The sequence below is a fragment of the Canis aureus genome, chromosome 23 (genome assembly GCF_053574225.1).
Source record: "Canis aureus isolate CA01 chromosome 23, VMU_Caureus_v.1.0, whole genome shotgun sequence".
Lineage (NCBI taxonomy): Eukaryota > Metazoa > Chordata > Mammalia > Carnivora > Canidae > Canis > Canis aureus.
The window spans coordinates 31,865,709-31,886,010 of NC_135633.1; the positions used below are offsets into that span (position 1 = coordinate 31,865,709).

General features: G+C 47.6%; 1 protein-coding gene across 4 annotated transcripts in view; it reads right to left on the reverse strand.

Annotated features, from left to right (window-relative positions):
• Positions 1-20,302, reverse strand: part of TENM4 (teneurin transmembrane protein 4) — a 2,712,352-nt gene that overhangs the window by 500,902 nt on the left and 2,191,148 nt on the right. For all 4 annotated transcript variants that reach the window (XM_077867222.1, XM_077867224.1, XM_077867225.1 and 1 more), the window contains one exon: positions 153-254. In XM_077867222.1, the coding sequence (XP_077723348.1) occupies positions 153-162 (10 nt within the window). In that variant the 5' untranslated portion in view covers positions 163-254. The remainder of the gene's footprint in view (positions 1-152; positions 255-20,302) is intronic.

The following is a 20,302-nucleotide window of genomic DNA, read 5'->3' on the forward strand; positions in this document are numbered from 1 at the left end:
GGCCTGACCTCCTTTTACTCCTCATGCTGCTTAGTGGCAAAAGCCTTCAACCAAAAAGCACACGTGGTTTCAGATTCCAAGATGGCATTTTTCATTAAGACACAAGTTTGCAGTTGATGACACAGAAAATCAGAGCAGACGAGGGGACTGACCTGACTCCATGTCAGCACGTTCTGAAGAGTCAGCAGTGTTCCTGGGCCCTGCAGCCCTCTCTCCAGGGCCATCGGATCCTGGACGACAGGGCAGGATCCTTTCTGTAGAAGCAGAGAACACAGACCCTACTGAGTGACGTAGCAAGATGCCCTGGACCCTTTCCCACAGATTTCTCCCCAGCATTCATTGCAAACACATGCCAATGGTGGGGAGGGGGGTTTGCTCCTGATCTCACAGCAACAAAGAGAAGCAGCCAGGGGTGGGAGGGTGGGGAGTTGTGTGTGTCCCAAATACCCTGTGAATCCCACAGGAACCTCCTCTATGTAGCTTTCCTTGGCAGCTCTGGTATACCTTCCTGTTCGCTCATCCATCTTGAGCTGTGGGAGTAATGGTCTTGTCTGACCAAACTCCTCAAGGGCAAGGACTGCAGATCAGTCGTCGTTACAACCCTAGTACCCTGTTAGGACTTGGAGCAAAGGTGAATCAAGTGTGCTGTGAAGGACTGACTGGGCACTGTGATGCGGGGGTGGGTGGGGGGTGGGGGACAGAGCATGGGCATGAGGCTCTACCCTCCTCCACAGGTCTAACATTGATTCACCAGCTAAATAAATGCATCACCGAAGCTCCTTGAACCTTAGTGTCCTGCCCTATAGAATGGATCTTCCCTGTGATACACCATAGTGTGGGGATTGGGAGCCACCTGGGCCAAGATCCTCACACACAAGAGTTCTGGCTCTGGTGCATCTGTCACTGCAACTCATCCTCTCTTTAGGCCTATGTTTCCTCATGTGAAACAGGAAAACTCTGAACCTAGTGACCAGTGCGGTCCTTTCTGCCCCTAGAATTCTAGGATAATGAATTTGATTCATCTGTGATCTCAATGCCTAAGGAGATACTTGTACACAATAAAGGTTTATGATACCAGTAAAAGAAATCCTACCATACTCAGAAGAAAAGTAAGGAGGAGCTCAGAGGTTTTGAGTCATCTGCCTCAGGTCACGCCAAGAGGCCAAATGAAATTTGAACACAGCTCTAACAGACCGAAGATCTGTTTACTTTCTAGTGTACCAACCATCCCATCCACTGAAAACAGCCCCAAATGCTTTTTTTTATAAAAGATGCACCAGGCTAAAGAAGGCGGTGTGATGAATACATTTAGGTGCCTGAGGTAAAAATTATTTTTGAGGGGTACCTGCATCACTCAGTGGTTGAGCATCTGCCTTTGGCTCAGGTCATGATTCCAGGGTCCTGGGATCGAGTCCTACATTGGGCTCCCCTCAGAGAGCCTGCTGCTCCCTCTGCCTGTGTCTCTGCCTCTCTCTCATGAATAAATAAAACATTTAGAAAAAAAATTATTTTTGAGAAACTCCCTGAATACCTATTTGCCAAATATATGTAGGAGCCTAGCTAAGAAAACATTCCTGTCTATCATCAGGTGAGGAATTAGTGGTCATCTCTATTAAAAACACAATTTTCTTAAGTGTGGCATCTTGCTGGCTTCATCTAAGTTTCATGTTTCTTTACTGTAAATTGTTATTTTTTTTAAAAGATTTTATTTATTTATTCATGAGAGACACAGAGAGAGAGAGAGAGAGAGAGGCAGAGACACAGGCAGAGGGAGAAGCAGGCTCCTTGCAGGGAGCCCGACATGGGAGTGGATCCCGGGTCTCCAGGATCACACCCCAGGCTGCAGGCATCACTAAACCACTGCGCCACCAGGGCTGCCCATAAATTGTTATTCTTATCAAAGAGGAACTCTGTTAGGCAAGAACATTTATCAGGCCCAAGAACAAGAATCCCTTTCCCACTCTTAGGGGTCAGGCTCATGAACATTGCAGGATGGACAACCTGCTGGGCAGAAACAGGATTGACCAAGTGCCCAAAAAAAAAAAAAAAAAAGCCTTTAAAAATCACACTACATGACCTGTAATAAGAAATAGGCAAGACACTAGATAGCCCTGGACTCTCATTTTAAACATCTTGGATGAGCAGTAGTGGCTATTGTGCCCTTAATTTCTATTTATCATGCCTGGGTCATTGTAAGCTGCCCCACCAAAGTTTCAGAGAGCCGCAGGAGGTTGTTTTGTTATAGCAACGGTAACAGGCACCTGCTCCTGTGTGGGGGCCTCTCCCCACCCTTCCAGCACCTGTGGCTTTTAGGACTCAGAGTTCTTGGTTTGGTCAGCAAGGGTCCTGCCGGGGTCCTGGATGTATGCAAAATACTCAGATCTCTCTCAAACCCCCCTCTCCTTGGTCCAGGTCATAAAATCCCACTCTGCCCCCAAAGCTTGGGCTTTGGACCCTGGCCTGGTCCTTAGGGCTCCTCCCCTCTTAGAGAACCCATTGAGCTAGTTTAGCTCCTTTCCCATCTGCCTCTTTGCCAGGGCATGAGGGAAAACCTCAACTCCTTTTCTCCTGTTGATTCCCCTTTCGACTCGTAGCCCTGATTTCTCTCTCTTTTTCCCAGGGCCTCCAACAAGTGCCACAGTGAGTGAAAGGAAAATGCCCATGGGTGGACTGATGGTTTAAGAGGTACTTATGTACTAGCAGTTTATGGAGGGGAAAGCTGGCTACAAAGGGATTGTAGCCTTCATTCATTCCTTCACTTGCTCACTCATTCATTCAGGTCATGAGGGTTAGGTGTCATACAGAATGCACTGATGACTCAGAAGCAAATCCTGCCCTCAGGAAGCTCACGGCCTAGCAAGGAAAGGTAAGGACTCGCAGTTTGTCAGAGAGATACAGATGAAAGCCAGCGAGAGGCCCGAGGAACGAAGACACCAGCACGGCTGACAGATCAGAGAGTGCTTACTGGACAACATACCATTTCAGCTCAGCCTTGCCTCAGAGGCAGTGGTAGGTGGGGGTGGCCTGGGGACAGGCCAGATCCTCTGTGCAAGGGGGAAAAGCACGGTGGGGAAGCAGGTAAGAAGTGTGTAGCACAGCTTCCCAGAACATGGGCTGTGTGGGAGCAGAGGATGACACACCTGGCAGGCGATGTGGGCTCCCACAAACAGGGCCCTGAAAACTGAGACAGAGAAGATGGCTGTTACTCAATGAGTCATTAGGAGCCACTCAGGGCTTTTGAACAGAGAAGTGACATGACAGGAGATCTGCTGTAAGAAGATGAATTTTGCAAGGCTGGCATAGTACAAGCTCCTCACTGCGTGCCAAGTGTTGAGCAGAGTGTTAGGGGTTGGTTGGTATTTGATCTCACGGAACCTTCTAAACAACAGCATGAGGCAAGCATTATCCTTCCGGACTCGAAGACAAGAAAAGGAGACTTTAGGGAATTTATGTTGCCTACTTCTAATCCCCTGGCTAGGAAGCAGTGGAGACAAAATCTAAACCCTGTTTTTTTGCTTTCCAGGGGAGCCATAGAGCACGCCGTGACCCAATGTGTGACACCCAAACCCCTGACACTCTTGGTCCACTACCTCCTGTTTCCAGAGCACTTTTCTGCCTACCTTACAGTGGGCAGAATATGATTGTTTTCTGGAATGCCTTTAAGAGGCCCGGGTGGAATGAAGTGCTTTTCCCCAAAGTGACTGCAAATCAAGGAGATAAGACAATGCCTTGAGCTGGGCCCCAATCACCAGACTGCAGTGTCTTACAGAGAATTCCAAAGGTAGCAGGAGATCTTAGAAGGGAGTACTGCTTTCATCCTCCCCTTCTTAGCTAAACCATGGTAGCAGGAGCAGCAGACCCAGGTATCTTGGATACCCAAGAATCTGCTCAGGCCATGAGGGAGCACACATTTCTATACTCTGGGCCACCTACAATGTTGGGGAGGATTGCCCAGAGGACTCAATACACCTGAACTCCGTTGTCCTATCTGTAGCCTGGAGAAGACCATGGATGACTCCTATCAAGACACCTGCAATTAGGGGCGCTTGGGTGGCTCAGTCAGTTAAGTGCCTTCTGCTCAGGTCAGGATCCCAGAATCCTGGGATGGAGCCTTTATGGGGCTCCCTGCTCAGTGGGGAGTTTGCTTCTCCCTCTGACCCTCTCCTTGCTCATGCTCTATCTCAAATAAAATCTTAAAAGAGTGAGAGAGAGAAAAAAAGATGCCTGCTATTAAGACTTGGGTTTTTTTTCTTTTTTCCCCCAACGGGGGAAAAAAAAAAAGACTTCCTCATTTTAACTACAAGTCATGGTGAGCTATATAACCTGACAATCAAGGATGCACATTCTCTTAGAGGAAGCCTAGTGTGATGGGAAGAACAGGGGCTTTAGAAGTAGAGGGGGTCTGGATCACACGGCACCCCATTACCATCTCTGCATCCTGGGACAAACCACCGAGCTCCGTACATTTCCTCATCATTAAATGGGAAATGGGACTGATGATAAGGGAGATTAGGCTAAGTTGCAGACGCCTGGCATAGACATAGAACATGCAATAATTTCTTCTCCTCTTTTCATGTTCAACATTCTGGGCATTTCTCTCGCACTGAGATTGCTTTACTCCTCACAACGTCCCAATTGAAGAAATAGATTTTTGGAGGAAAAAACATGCCAAAATTCTAGCAAGTTGTATGTATCTCTGACCTGGTGTTCATTACTAATGTCTTAGAATCATGTGTCAGCATGTCCTTTGCTTCTACCCGCCTAGGACCTCCCTGAAGTCACTGACTGCTGTATCTTCAATTTCTAGCACATTGTTAACCACTTTCTCCCTTAGTTACCTTGTTTTGAGATCCAAACAAACCCCCAAGGCTTCAGCTCCTGTGGGATTTTACTTTCCCACCCAGCCTGAGGAGTGACTTTTAAGCAATACCTTCAGGAAGAGCCCATCCATCCTCTGAAAACCACCTCATTAGCATGTAATCATTAGCACAGCCAACTCCACCTTGTTACCCCTCTAAGAACTTTGGTTTCTAATCTAAGCCAATTACATGTGCCAACAGTTTCAATAACATTTTAATAATACCAAGCCTCCCACGTTTCCAGACAGAATCGGACCAGGTTGAGAGGTCTGGGGTCTATCTAACAGGATATTGGAGGGCGCCTGACAGCGGGAAAAGAAATGAAGCATCAGACTGGACTCAAACACCAAGTTATACAGTTGGGACAGCCCTGCAGAGTACATGGGGCCAGGATAAAAGCTCAGTAAACGTGGATGCCCTTCTTTCCCCCAATTCCAGAGAAAAGCAAAGCCGTGAAACTTGTTGCAAAGTATGTAGGGAGAGAAGACGACAGTTGCCACGTTCCGGAGTCCATTCAGAATATGGATTTTTTTTTTAAAGGTTTTTCTCCCTGAGGACTGAACGGAGCAGGTTATTTCATTTTAATTATGGCAGCTGCAGCTGCATTTTGTGGACTCAAAGACCAATTTTCAGATTAAAAAGAAAAACACACACAGACACAAACCCAACAGCAGGATCAGCTACATACACAGAACAACACCTCCTTCAGAGAGCAGGTCAAGGGGGTGGAAAGGTCTGGACTGTTGTGCTCCAGACACTCAGCTCCAGGTGGAGCTCCCTGGGTGGGCATGCTCCCTTCACTTCCCCTCCCACCTCACATCCTCTCCACCTGCCACGTGCAGGACCAGCCTGTGAGTCATGCAGGGCAATGCAACTTTTCACATCGAGCAGCTGCATATTTTTAATGCACCCAGGGGGAAATAAAGGCAGCAGATGGTTTTATGTAATCTTCTCATTAATTTTTAACTGGTCATCCTCATTCATGAAGGCCTGAAAGACGTTTTTTTTATAAGTCTTCCGTGGGTCCTGCAAGCCAGCCCCAGACTTGCGGTGAGGATGCGTGGTGTCACACGGAGGCTGGAGGAGCTCATTTGCCTCTTCATGGTCTATAGGTGGTCTCCAGATTTCCATACAGGGTTCTCTCTTGGGGTGCTTCCTCTGTGTATTCAAGGAGCTTTCTCAATGATAGCCTTGGCAAGCGATGGTTCATGAATCCTTCTCAGGTGAGCTGCCCAAATCTGCAGCACATGGAGATGTGTCTTTGAAAGGGTTGAAGATGTAGGTTATCACGGGGATGTTTGCCAGAGAGGAGATGGAGTGGAGTGGGAGTATGTTTCAGGGCACAACTGCCTGGGAATAATACGGGAGATATTGGGCTCCCAACAGGGAAAGATCATGTGATTATAGAACATGCAAAACCTCTGCCTAGAATAAAGCAAGCACACAGGGCACGAAACCATTCTCAGATACCCCCGAGTGCTAAAAAGCCACCTGATGGAGTCTGTGGCATCAGTGTGTTTTCCCAAACTTGCTTTACCTTAAAAAAATAAAATAAAATAAAGGTGAACATTGGTTAAGATTTTTATTTATTTATTCACAAGAGACACAGAGCGAGAGAAAGAGAAAGAGGCAGAGATATAGGCAGAGGGAAAAGCAGACTCCCTGCAGGGAGCCCGATGTAGAAATTGATCCCAGGACCCCGAGATCATGACATGAGCCAAAGGCAGATGTTCAACCACCGAGCCACCCAGCTGCCCCAATGTTCACCTTTAAACTCTTCAAGCCCAACATCAAAAATTGTGATTTTGATGTGCCTGGATGGCCCAGTCAGTTAAGCATCTATCTTTGGTTCAGGTCATGATCCTGGGGTCCTGGAACTGAGCCCCACATCAGGCTCCCTGCTCAGCAGGGAGCCTGCTTGTCCCTCTGCCTCTCCTCCCTGCTCCTGTTTTCTCTCTCTCTAATAAACAAATAAAATCTTAAAACAAGATTCTGGGATTTGAATGTGCAGGATAAACACACATACTTGTCCTCAGCCACCAGAGTGCTTCCAGCTCCTTGGGCTTTGCTCGGCTTTGTTGTGAGCCTGCAAAGCCTCCCCTCCGATGTCCATCAGCTCTTCCTCTTCCTTCAGGACCCAGTGCAGATGCCAGCATTTTCACGAAGCCATCCTTGTTCTAGCAATCACAACAAGCTACACTCCTACATCAAAGAGGTGCTAAGTCTAGGTGATTCCACCAGTAACTACTGAGGCTGACCCAAGCTCTGCGCACCTCTGGTGCTCTTCCTTTCCTTCTTTCAAATGATCATGCTGCCAGTGCTGTTCCTAAAATGTGTGTGTGACCATGCTGCAGCTGGCTTGAAAGCCTTGTTGGTGGCCCACTGTCTTTGGGACAAAATGCAAACCCTGCCTTAGAGCAGGCAGTTCTCGTCAGTGTGCAGCCTGGCCACGCTCGCCTCACACTGCACTCGAGCCAGGCCAAGGTGCTCTTCCCTCCTCACAGTCTTCCCTGGTGCCTTTTCTTTGGCCTGAGAGGCCTCTGGAGTGCTCACCCACAAGCCTGCTGTGTAGCTCCCCATCTTATGCTTGGCAGAGTATCCCCTGGCTTCTGGGAGCCACTTTTTCCACAGCACCCATCACGTGGGTTGTGTGGGTCATCAGGGTTGACTGGCAGCCGCTCTGGCTCTCTGCCTTGTGGGCACAGGTGGGATCACACACCCCAAGAGGGCCACGTCACCAAATACGGCCAGTGGGTTGTGAGCAGAAGTGCACCCCTCCAGGTAGATTTAATTGCCAGTTGAGGACCCTCTGGAGCTTCCTTTCACTCTGGCACCGTGACTGACAGAGTTGGCATGGTTTGTGTCAGCCTGGGCCCTCACTGGGCGACTACAAAATCCCCCCCATGCTCCCACCACGTCTACTGACTCCAGTGGATGGGGAGAGAGAACAGGCCCTTTGTTAGATGTCATGATGATTTGGGGGTGATTTGTACTGAGCATTAATGAGCTGATCTGCAGATACATGGGTCCTATGAGAATTGTCATATTCTTAAAGGACCCAGACTACCTGGCCATCATTGATTGGCTCAGGAAATGGGACATTATTTAGAGATAGGGTCTTTACAGAGGTACTGGAATTTAAATGAGGTCATTGTGGGGTGGGCCCTAGCTCAATATACCTGGTGTCCTTATCAAAGGGGGGGTTAATCTGGACAGGCAGACACAGAGAGACCACCACAAGGTAGTGTAGCCAGGACTGTGGCCTGGGACAGACCCCTCCCTTCACAGGGAAACACGCAGGAAGCATGGCCCTGTCCATACCTTGATCTGGAGTTTGAGCTTCCAGAACCATGAGACAGTACATTTCTGTTGTTTGAGCCTTTTCAGTTTGTGCTACTTTGTTACGGCGGCCCTAGTAGACTAATAGAGAGGGGAAAGCTAGTCTTCAGTGAGAGAGAAGGAAGCTCGCAAGAGAAGTAGACCAGGGCAGCCAAAAAGAGACAGAACTAATTTAAACAGAACAGAAATAAAACCCGATTCCAATTCTACTCTATCTCTTTGCATTTTCTCTGGCTGGAAAGTTCTGGACTCCATGAGGCAGGAGTCAAGATCCCTCTGTTTCGAATTAGTTAATTCTGAGGTCTGTCCCTTTGGACCAATAGTACTAACGCCATTATTAATATTTAATAATTATTATTATTAAGGCAAAGAAAAGGAAAGTAACGTGCATGGCTCCACCTGATGCTAAATCTGCCAGATAGGTGACTGATGGACAAGCAAGCCTGCCGCTTCTGAACGCTGTCCAAACATGTCCCAGGAAGAGACAGGGTTCCTCCTGTCTGGGTGCAGCAACCTTCATACATTCACACAGTTTAATCCTCTTGGTTTTTCTTTAATCCAGTAAGAGCTACAGTAAAATCTGAAAAGGATTTTCTTCTGCACAGTTATGCCTTTCTTCCCAATCCAAACACAACTGCATGCCTGGCCCCCTGAAATGCTCCAAAACAAAACAAGTCCAGCCCAAATCCCTCATCTCGTTTCATGTTATTTTCTTGGCTGCACAAACTTAGGGGCCTTTGTTTCTTTTGCTCTGCCCTCGGACTCTTCCTGTCCACATTCCCCCCTGTCTGAGCTCCCACGCCAGCAACAGAGGCTCCAAACTCAAGAAGGAAGAGAGGGGCAATGGGAGGGGTGGCAGGCTGCAAACGACTAACCATCTCAGACAACAGCTGGAGATTCCCTGAAGCAACTCACCAGCCCTCTAGAATAACTACCGAACACAGGCTCTCAGGGAAGAATATGGTCATGTAGTCAGGTGTGGATTATGGGCTTGGCCTTTTGGAGCAGAAGATAATCATTCAGGGTGTAGGTGAGACTATTCTAAGAATAGTCTTGGAATTCTTGAAGTTCTGGAAACATTCCAAGAATTCTACCTTGAAAATCCTACAAAACAAGAGTCACTGCTCTCCTCCAAAGGACTAGGGAAAGCAATTATCCACCTGAGCAAGATTTGATGACTATAGATATTGTAGTTTACTACCTCCTCCCCAAAGTAGAGGATCCTGATTTTTCCCTTATTTGCTCAGTCCGGAGATCATACAAGAATATGCCGCCTAATCAGGCTGCCAGCTGTCTCGATCAGAGAAATGAGAAAAGAGCAGCAGTTTTCTGGAATGGGCAGGGGCCAACTCAGCTTTGAACAGAGGTTGGTAGGGTGAGAGGCCTGAATGGCTGGTAGGCCAGTCAACTGTCGGTTTGCTCCCAGGCCCATTCCCCACACTTCCCGCTCTGCTCTCACAGGGAACTGCAATGTCCAGGCTCCCTTACTTACCAGCTTCTGGGCAGGTGTGTTTGGCAAATGGAAGGCTAAGGCAGAAGGTTGGAGGTGAGGAGAAGAGTGGAGCTAGGGCCAATCTCTCTCTCTCTCTCTCTCTCTCTCTCTCTCTCTCTCTCTCTCTCTCTCTCATTTTAGCATCCCCTAGTAGCAGCCACACAAACTGTTGCTTCAGGTCCTGACAGGCACCCTATAGAATGGCTCCAGCTCCTGGGGTCTAGAAACATCACTTTCTCTTATTGTCCCTTCAGTCTAGGGATGTTAGTGGTTTCCTGTTGTTGTTGATCACTGGGTTGTCTCGATGTACTGTTGAGCTTCTTAGCTGTTTCATCAACTATGTGACCATTCCTATAATAAGTTCCCTTTGTGGAAAGGCCTAAATTACTTTGTTTTCCTGCTGAACTTCTGATAGAAGTGCTGAGAGAGAATCTGCAGGTGGAAGTCCCACTCCGCAGCCCCTGGTATGATGGATGCACACAGACATAAAGTACTTAGGCGGGATGGGGAGCCATTGCAGAACCGACCACTCTAAGCAAACCCAATAGGTGATAGGTGGGGTCCCTGTAAGGTTGGGGAAGCAGCCCTGGAAGGAGGAGCATAGGAATACATAGTCAGATAAATGCTTCCCATCCCCACCCCCCTTGAGTCTAGCCAGCTTGAATACAACTTCTTGTATCAATGGGTAAACTAATGTGGGGGAAGGTCAATCATTAATGCAATAGATGCCAAGGAGCTCAGTTGTGAAACATCAGAATTCTTTGGCAGGTTAGGGTGTCCTGAGTCTCTGTAGGGAAGCTAGGAGTTTAATGAAACTGAGACAGGGCAAGAAAGACATCTGTCAGCAAATTTAGTGAGACATTTAAGTCTTAATGGAATATGGCTTATGCAGGTGTTGTCTGTGGCAGCAGCTACAACTATATAGGGATAGCATCCATCCTATCAAACTCAGAGGGGTGGGGAAGCCATCCTTTATTGAGAGGGGATGGAAACTGGAATAAAATAGAGTACTTTGGTGACTGCTGAGACACAGAGCATCCTTGGTTACTAAGGAAGAATTTGAATATGAAGAAGTATCTATAAACAGATAGATACTGGCTGCAACTGAGAAAGAGACACAGGAAAAAAAGAGCCCACCAGAAATTGAGGGACAATGGCTTGCAAACTTTCCATGAGACTTGGCCCCTCACATGGTGGGCAAGCTTCCGAGTAGAGGTCAGCTCCCCAGAGTCAGAGGAGGAACTCTGGGATCTGTGATGCATTTGCTTTCTGCTTCTGCTCAGGCCCTTGTCACAGGTGGCCTTTTATTGACTGAAGTATCCTGAACCAATGGGCCCCCCAGGACCTGAAGGGACCACCAGGTGTGGAACAGCAGGGCTATTAATGAACTGCCACATGCTTTGCCTCCCTGGAAACCTCTAGCAGTCTCAGAGAGGAAGCCAGCACTGAAGCTTCAGCATAGACACATCTCAACCTAGGCTTCCCCACCCACCTTCTCCCACCTCACGTGCCCACCCACACAGCCACACATGCTTCCTTCTACCTTATGGAGGCTGAAAACATCTGTGGGGGGACAAACTGAGTGGGAAAAGAAAGAATCTTATCCAGAGACAGGAAAACCAATGAAATCTGGGGATTCAATGTTTTCCCACTTTTCACTTTTTTTTCAAACTTGTTATGACATGTCTCATGTTTTTTTAATAAAATATTTTTAGAACTGTTTAGATTTACAGAAAAATTACATGGAGAGTTCTCACATACTGTGCACCCAGTTTCCCCATTATTAGCATCTTATCATGCCTCTGGCCCAGGGTGGGGAAGCCCTTGGCCACTAGGTCAGGGAGGCAGCTGTAGAAGTGTTCTGCACTCACCACAGCATTCCTATGATCACTGGCATCCTCGCCCCTTGGGACACACCAAGCCCTCAGTGTGGCCTCAACTGACCCTTCTGGCATCAAGTCCTGAATTCTCCTTCCTTTCTTCTTACTGCACTCGATTTGCTTGCAACTTCCCAAACATGTCTGTAGCTTCTCACTTTCATGCCTGTTTCTCTGCCAATAATGCCCCCTCACCTCTTGGTACCAGAAACCTTTCTTCTCTGTGCTACATTGTACATTTCTGTCCATTCCTGATTGTTTGACCTAAAATTGTGATTTCCCTCCAAAACTCCCAACCCCTTTCCCTGTATATCTCGGCGGTACTCTTCAACATCTGACATGTTGTTTATTAACTTGCTTATTGTTTATCTCCTCTGCCAGAGTATAAGCTTCATGATATTTGTCTGCTATGCTTACAGCTCCATTAGGATAGTGCTTGGGGGATCCCTGGGTGGCGCAGCGGTTTGGCGCCTGCCTTTGGCCCAGGGCGCGATCCTGGAGACCCAGGATCAAATCCCACATCAGGCTCCAGGTGCATGGAGCCTGCTTCTCCCTCTGCCTATGTCTCTGCCTCTCTCTCTCTTTCTCTGTGACTATTGTAAAAAAAAAAAAAAAAAAAAAAAAAAAAAGGATAGTACTTGGCACACAGAGGATGCTCAATATTTGCTGAAGGAATGAATGACAATGCTGGGGTATTGTATATAATTTTGTAGTTGTTTGGGTCCATCTAGGTTTCTTCCAGTGGACTGTGAACTTCCAGGGAAGGATCCGATCCTTTATAACATAGCAAGGTCTTGGTATAGAACCGAATAAAGGAGATCTCATTTAAACTGGAGTTGGGAGGCAGAAGGGGGAGCTCTCATGCCCTACAACTCATCCTCAGACCCCAACAGAGAAAGAGACTTTGCATTCCCAACAGGGGAAGCCCAATTTACTTAACAGCCCAAGGAAGGAAGATTTTCTTCTTGTCCAGCAACAAGCTCAGCCAGTAAGAAAATACCACAACTCAGTCAATGAGAAACCTCTGAACTCTTGCTTTCTGCCAATGGACTTTCATTCCACAGGACCCCTCCCAATTTCCTCCTCTCTTTAGGAAGTAATGTTCCTCTCCTTTGATCTCCAAAAATGCCTATGGTTGCCATAGTTTCCCTGTTGCAAGTTGCAATTCCTCTGCTATTCCTGCAATAAACCCATTTTGCTGGTAAGATAACTGCTGTTTTAAGGTAGAGTGTGTGGAAGCTGGCACTTAAGTAGCATGCCTTATAGGCTATGTGAGGATACGAGGACTGTCATTAGTCACTGCTCCTTCTTTCAGGACATCACCCACACTCTCTGGAGCAGCATCTCCGTGTGGTTGGAAGGGATAGACCATGTACTGTGCAGTCAGAAGTTTAGAATCAGTTCCTGAGCAGGGGTGAAGCCTGTCTTTTTTTAGAGCTGAATTTCTGACCTCAAATACTGCTGCTGCTCCGTTACTGGTCAAGGCCATCCCCAGGAATTCACTTGGCAAGGCAGGGATGACAGCAGCTCTGACATCTAAGGAGGGAGCTACCTCTCCCAGTTACCAGCATGGGGACATGGACAACCTGAACCTCCATTCTCTCAGCAGGTAATAGAAATCATATTACCACCTACTAGAGGCTTGTTGTGAGGACCAGCTAAAAAATGGATGGAAAAGCACTTAATAGTCCATAAAGCCCAGTTTAGAGCACTTTTTGCAGTTATTACCAACAACTAACCCAGGCTTCAGTTTTTTGAGTCTTCTGATACTGTAGGAGCCATCCAGTCACCATAACATGGCCAGGCAGCAGGTAGGGGAATGGGTGCTATCAGGTAAACTGTAAAAGCGAGTCCCTAAGATCAAAGTCAAATGTTTTCAGTAAAGCACACACAGAAACCAATCATATGTTTATAATGCAAAAGACTTGTCCTTTGGCTGCCTAGCAAGGGCCCTGGGGCTTAGAACTTCACTTGTACCTGCCTTTACCTCATTTGATGCTTGCTTCAACCTGCCAAACTCAGTGGGGGAGGGAAAGGGGTATACGTTGCCTGGAGAAACCTACTTCTAAACCCTGACTGGGGTTTTAGGATGCTGATTATGAATGGAACATGCACAGAAATTAATATGAATGAAAATTAAATTTACAATTCTGCATAACAAAAAGGATATCAAGTAAGAAGGACAGCAGGCTGGAAAAAAATGTAGCTTGGAAGATAGAAGAGGGTTAATAAACATTCAGTAAGGATCTGCTGCCAGTTGAGGTGGGAAAAAATTTAGGACACCAAGAAATAAATTGCGAACAGACATGAGTGTGCTATATAAGTATATTAAGTGAATACACATGTGAGAAAAAATGTTCAGTTTCTCTAGTAATCAAAGAAATACAAATTAGAGCAAAAACAAACTACCATTATACCTAAATTAGCAACCATCCCCCCCCTCCCCACACCCCTACACTATGCTTTGTAGCTAGTCATTCAAAGGTATTCATTTAGCACCTGCTACACACTAACTACAGTCAGGCATACTAGCTGAATGACATGGATGTGATCCACAGCTACAGGAACTTATATCCGGGGTATCCACTTTCTAGCTGTGTAACTTTGGGCAAGTTATTCAACATCTCTGAGTTTCCAGTTTTCTAATCAGTAAAATAGAGGTAAAGATCTCTCCACCAGGCAGTTACAAAGCTTCTTCACATATGCTAACACTTTTGATTCACTCAGCCCTGCAGCTTGATCAAGCCAAGTATTAGCTCTGAGGTTTAAATGTGGAAACCAAACTCAGAGAGGTGAAGTTACTTGCCGAAAGTCCCAAAGCTGAGCACTCTGACCCCGTTCTTCAGAGGCAGCAACGGATGAGGGACCCTGAGGAGAGGGCAGTGAAGGGGACCACTTCAGGTGGTGCCGGGGTTGGCAGGAAGTGAGAAAAGAGGACCAGGTGGGGCCGATGCCACACGCTGGGGCAGGTTCTTCAGGTGCAGAAGCCTGCGCGGTATGGCCCACACCTGAGTCCTTCCTCTTACCTGCTCTTAAACTGAACATGCGCTTGCGGACCCCACCTGCATTCTGCAAGGACGGCAAGTGGGTTTTCCATTTCTTTGATAGATGATTAGAAAAGCAGGAGGTAGCAGGTGGCCTGTTTATTATCCGCTCCCACCAAGTACTCCAGAGTGACGGGCAGATAAAGTGGAGCCGGAGCTGCTGCCTGCATCCTAAAACAATTCATCTCCACACGCTTGGCAGCCGCTGGCCCAGTGACTTACACTGACATTCAAGACACACTGAGTCCCAAACAGAGAGAGAATAAAAAGGAATTTCTCTGAGTGTGATTTGGAACTCTTATGGGTAAGCAGTGTCTGGGAGAATAAAAGTGTTGTTCAGGCAGGATGTGAGACAGCCAGGAAAGGAGCCTTGAGCTGGTCTGGCTGAAGGTGAGAACGTGGACAAAAGCTTGCCAGGGGACCCAAGTGAGATGCAGAGAGCAGACTGGTTAACAGCTCTCTGCCCAGATTGCTTCCTTACCAGACAAACCATTTATGGCATCGGACTGCCAACGAGATGAAATCCCAGTTTCAGAACAAGGCACACCATGCTTTGGTTTCTGCCTTCCCAGCAACCACCTGTTTTCTGACCTTCCCATGTATTTGCACTTCCTGAAATGTGCAACGCAGTGCCAAACCTTGGTATGCGCACAGTAGCTCTCCTTGGATTCCTAACCCTTTCCCCACTTAGACTTTAAAAATTCTGATCCCACTGAGGCTGCCAGGCTGAGTCACATGCCACTCCTTCAGTCTCCCTTCACGGGCCCTGTAATTTATGCATCTCTCTCCACTACAGATTGGACCATTTCTTATCTGACTTTGTATCACGAGTCTAGCCTGAGGCCTGACACATAGTATATGTGTATATATACAGAGTGGATGAGCAAATATTCACATGCCCCAGTGATACTTACTGGGTAGATGGGAAGGTTGTTGGATGGCTGGTCGGATGAACAAAACAAATGTTTTACAAAGTTCATCTGTTGCTAGATGGAAGTCTAGGCTGGGACGAGGGATGGAAAGAAGACCAGTAGAGAAGCTAATGCACTCATCTAGATTATGACAGGGGCAGGGGGATGGGAAGAGTGTATCACACTGCACCATCTAGCCTAACCCCACTTAGGCTAGATAGAGACCCAGGTGTATCACTTCATACTGGGGGGCAAGGAGATGGTGAGTCTGGTCTTAGTAAGGAAACAGGCCTAGCAGAGCTCCAGCACATACTCTCTCCCCACCTCTGGGTGGCCTTTCACGACCCTCCAATGGGTAGTCCTCGGCTAAGATGGCCCACGCCCAGAGAGAACGGAAGGCCATTCTGACTCAGCCCAAGGACTGAGCAGGAAGGAAAGGGCTCTTTCATCACAACTGCACTGAAGAGTCTGACGGCCCTGAGCTCCCCACCCACACGGCGTCACCTGAGAGGGCATGAAGTGGCCTGTGCAAGTGTGATGCATCTCAAGGGAGGCTATTCAATGTAGTGCAAGGAGCACAGACTTTGGAATCAGGTGGGCCTGAGTTTGAATCCTAAGTCTGCTGCTTGTTAGTCGCACTGACTTGGGCAAGTGCCTTCACTTGTCTGCATCTCAGTTTCTTTGCCTATAAAAGGAGGGCAGTAATTCCCCCTTTTGATTGTAAATGCCAATTTAAGTGAGCTTGCACATGCCTGGCACTTTCTTCCCTTTGATGTTCTTTCCTCTTGGACACCTCATTCCTCACTTGAGCAACGGGGAGACAATGGCTCTACAGAGGTGCATCAAGTATTTACTGGGTACTTGCTTTACGCTGGGCACTAGTGAAAACTATAAGGAAAGCAGAGAGGATTTGGCTCCCTCAGCTTAAACAAAACCCCGAATGCTATACACATGCCATTCCCAGTACAGGCGTGTGCATCCATGTCGGCTCCACCTACCTGGCTGAACGACCTTGGGCATTTCAAGGCAGGGCTGTGAACTCTGACTCTTCATTGGTTCAAACAGTGCCTGGTCACCTCTGCACCAAGGGCCACCCTTGGGCTGGGCTGGGAACGCTTAGGGGAAAGCAAATGAGGAGTGTCAAATGCTCAGGAAAAGTCTGAGTGTTCACTCCTTCCACCTCTGCAGAGAGCGCCTTTCCTCGGCCTTCTCAGAGGCTGCTTTCTGCTTTCTCATTTGACCGCTTAATAGGTTTCACCCTCTTAAGTGACACCTGCTGCAAATGTGATTGTGCACGTAATCACTATGAGGGAATGGAGGCAGCTTCATCTCCCAATGCTGGTGCTTCCCTTAGGAAGAGAACCAACCAGCGTGCTCCTGAAGCCTCTCCCACATCCTGGCCAATCAGGCACTGTGCTGGGCTTTGCCCCTGGATGAGGACAGACGGCAACAGCTGCTGAAGCATTTGGATTTCCAGAACCAAGTCGCTGGCACTGAACTCAGGGAAGCCACAGAGCCTTATTGGGATGCAAAGAGCAGAAGACTAAGAAATCCACTGGAAGTTTCCCTGGCAAACATTCTAGCTAAATCTCAAAGGCAGGGGGCCCAGTAGTAGAACAAGAAGTATGGGGTTGGGATCTGGGCTGGAGCTTCTGTTCTCCTCCCTAGTTCTGGGGTCTGACAAGATAGGAAAGCCAGGGCCTTAATGATAACATGACGATAAGAGTTAGCATTGTTGGGCAGCCCAGTGGCTCAGCGGTTTAGTGCCCACCTTCAGCCCAGGGCCTGATCCTGGAGACCCGGGATCGAGTCCCACGTCGGGGCTCTCTGCATGGAGCCTGCTTCTCTCTCTGCCTCTCTCTCTCTCTCTCTGTGTGTGTCTCTCATGAATAAATAAGTAAAAGCTTAAAAAAAAAAGTTAGCATTGTTGCTAATAATCTTGTCAATGAGGGACCAAGTGGGGACTGGAGGCAGAGAAGTTTGTAAAGGCAGAGAGAAGGGAACAAAAAACTGGATCAGAGGATGGAGAAACAGGCCTTAGTGCCAGGCTCTATGTAGATTCAAATACATAAATATATGACTATAAGTATATACATAAATGCTTAAATACATATCAGGCTTGTCATGTTCAAAAATTGATAACCAGTGGGGAGGGGAGCCTGGGTGGCTCCGGGGTTGAGCGTCGGACTCCTGATTTCAACTCAGATCAGGATCTCAGGGTCCTAGGATCGGCTCCGCAGGCTCTGTGCTCCAGGGGAGTCGGCTTCTCTCTCTGCCCCTCCCCACTGCTCTTGCACTCACGTGTTCTCTCTCTCTCTCTCTCAAATAAATAAATAAAATCTTTTTAAAAATTGATAATTGGCCTGTGCTGCTATGGAAACTACTTTTTTCCCCTCTAACACCCCCGATCCCTCCACGTTCTCTTTTAGTTTTCTAAGTCTCACCTGCAGCCTCTGAATAAGAATTAGGACATTCTTTTTTTTTTTTTTCTTTTTTAGCCGAAATTGTTTGCCTATTTAGACTAATTTCTTTGACCCCTCAAGCCCGTGGTTCAGACTTTCCCCTCTACATTCATCCAAGACCCAGGAGGAAGCTGCTGCCATCCTGTAAACCATGGACTCATCTTCTGAACATGCCTGCAGTTCTGTTTGGGAGAGCCTGGCCGCCCATAAGGGAACTCGTGGTTCCTGGTCCCAGCTCACGTGGTACTTATTCTGGGGGTGTGAGTCCAGGCTCTGATGCTGCCACAATGTCGGTGTTGCCTGCTATGACTGTAGGACACAGGTTACATGATACAAAATACAGGGAGTACACAGTGCTCCAGGTGTGTGCAGCTCAGTTCTGCAGCTCCAAATAGGGGGGAAATGCATATCTTTGTTTGGGGAAACGTTTCAGAAGCCTTTCAGCGATGTTCCTGTCCTCTGTCCAAGTCTCCTGCATACAATCTAAACTTTCCTTAATGGCTAAGGATTGTGCACAGCTACTCTTTTGACTCAGCTCTCTTACAACGATGCCCTTTGTGATTATTACCTCTGTAGTGGTATTTTTTTTCCTGAGGGAAGTGGCCCTGGTGTTTTGTGCCTTTGGAGTTTCCATGCCTACTCTTTCTCGTGCTGTGGCCCCCTACTTGTCAGCACTCAGGTGTCACTTTGTGTTGGCTTTGTCATGCACCTTGCCGGATGGTGAGTCAGCCCTTGGAGCATAGCTCTTCAATAGGCCCGGGCTATTGGACGCTAACAATCTGGCCACCATCTCCAGCAGGTGCCACAGACTGGCTCTGCCAGCACCCACAGTCACCCATGTCTAGGGTGCCTTTCACTCCACAGAGGCTGCACAGCTGGAAACAACACATCCACTCCCTTGCAGCCAGACCCTGGGTCCACGGAGCAAACGCACCCACAGGAACACGGGGCAGATGCTGTCACAGGTGACTCAAGGCTTCCCACAAACAGTTAATCCAGACGGCTACAGCGTAGGTTCTACTGTCCAGTTCCTAGAGTTCTGAGACCCAAGGACTAGGGATACAAGACCCCGCATTCCAGCAGGCCTATGTGGCATTTGGGGACTTCTCTGGTCCTCTGGCATCCAAGTTTGGGTCTCTGGCCCCTCTGGAAAGTTTGCAAGCCACCTAATATCCTGTCTGAATCCATTTTCTGATTTCAAGTAGCCAGAGCAGATTCATTGTCTAACTAAGAAGCATGACTGAGACAACATCTGTCTGCCCCCGAACTATAAGCTCCTTAAGAGCAGGGATTCATTCTCAAGTGTCTTCATCTCCCCTGGGCCCCAAACACACTCTGTGCCCTGAAGCCCCTACTGACTTGGGGACTAAACGGAGGGGGCCCTGCTGCTAGTTTGCTGATGCTCGGGGGACCAGATCACTTAGCTTCACTACACTCTTGTACACAGTAAGACAAAACAGACAGGTTATGATGGGGGGTGAGAGCACTTCTCATCAGAAAAGTGAAAGGACTGTGGTACACACACAAATAGCAATGTGTTTTGTTGCCACGGAGGCTTTTTCTCCGGTTTCCTGCCTGGCTGGCTCTCTGCCGGCTTCCAAAGAGCTGAGGGACTTCCAGATAATCAAAGTTCTCTAACCATACGTACTGTTAGTAACTCCTTTCAGAGCCCTTCCTGTCCAGATGTACAAAGAGAATAGCAAAGGGAAATAAATCCAACATTTCCTCGCTACACCCACTAAACCGCTAAATCTCAGCAGTTCTGAATCATCAAGCCTTGCATTTCTCATTAACTGCCCCTCATATGCAGCATTTTCAATTAAGCTGGGAGCACTGCTATACTAATTATGTTATGATATTAGTCCCAGCAGATTAATATGCAGCTAACAGTTTCGGAGTGCTGTCTGGATTGTATTCCTCTATCTACTTGAAAATAAACATTTCCTTGAAAGCTGTCCTTGACTTGGGAACTCAAAGGAATGGGACCCCTAAAATTAGGTGTTCTGAGGTGAATAGTTTCTGCAGGTCTAGTTGCACCAGAATCTGATCCCATTGAGCCATGGGCAAAATATCAGAAGACCTTGGGGCCTCTGTATCCTCACATAGTCCTGTGCTCAGAGCAGGTGCTAGGTTAACACTTCCTCATCAGAGCAGCCTTGAAATGTCCTACTAAACCAAAACCCAAACCAAACCAAATCAAAACAACAACAGAAACTGCAGCAATATGCCTTTTGTGAAAAATATAGCCCGGTTCCATGAAAAATACAACCAATGAGAGGAAAGGAAGTCATATTTGCTTCTGCATATTCTGAGTCAAA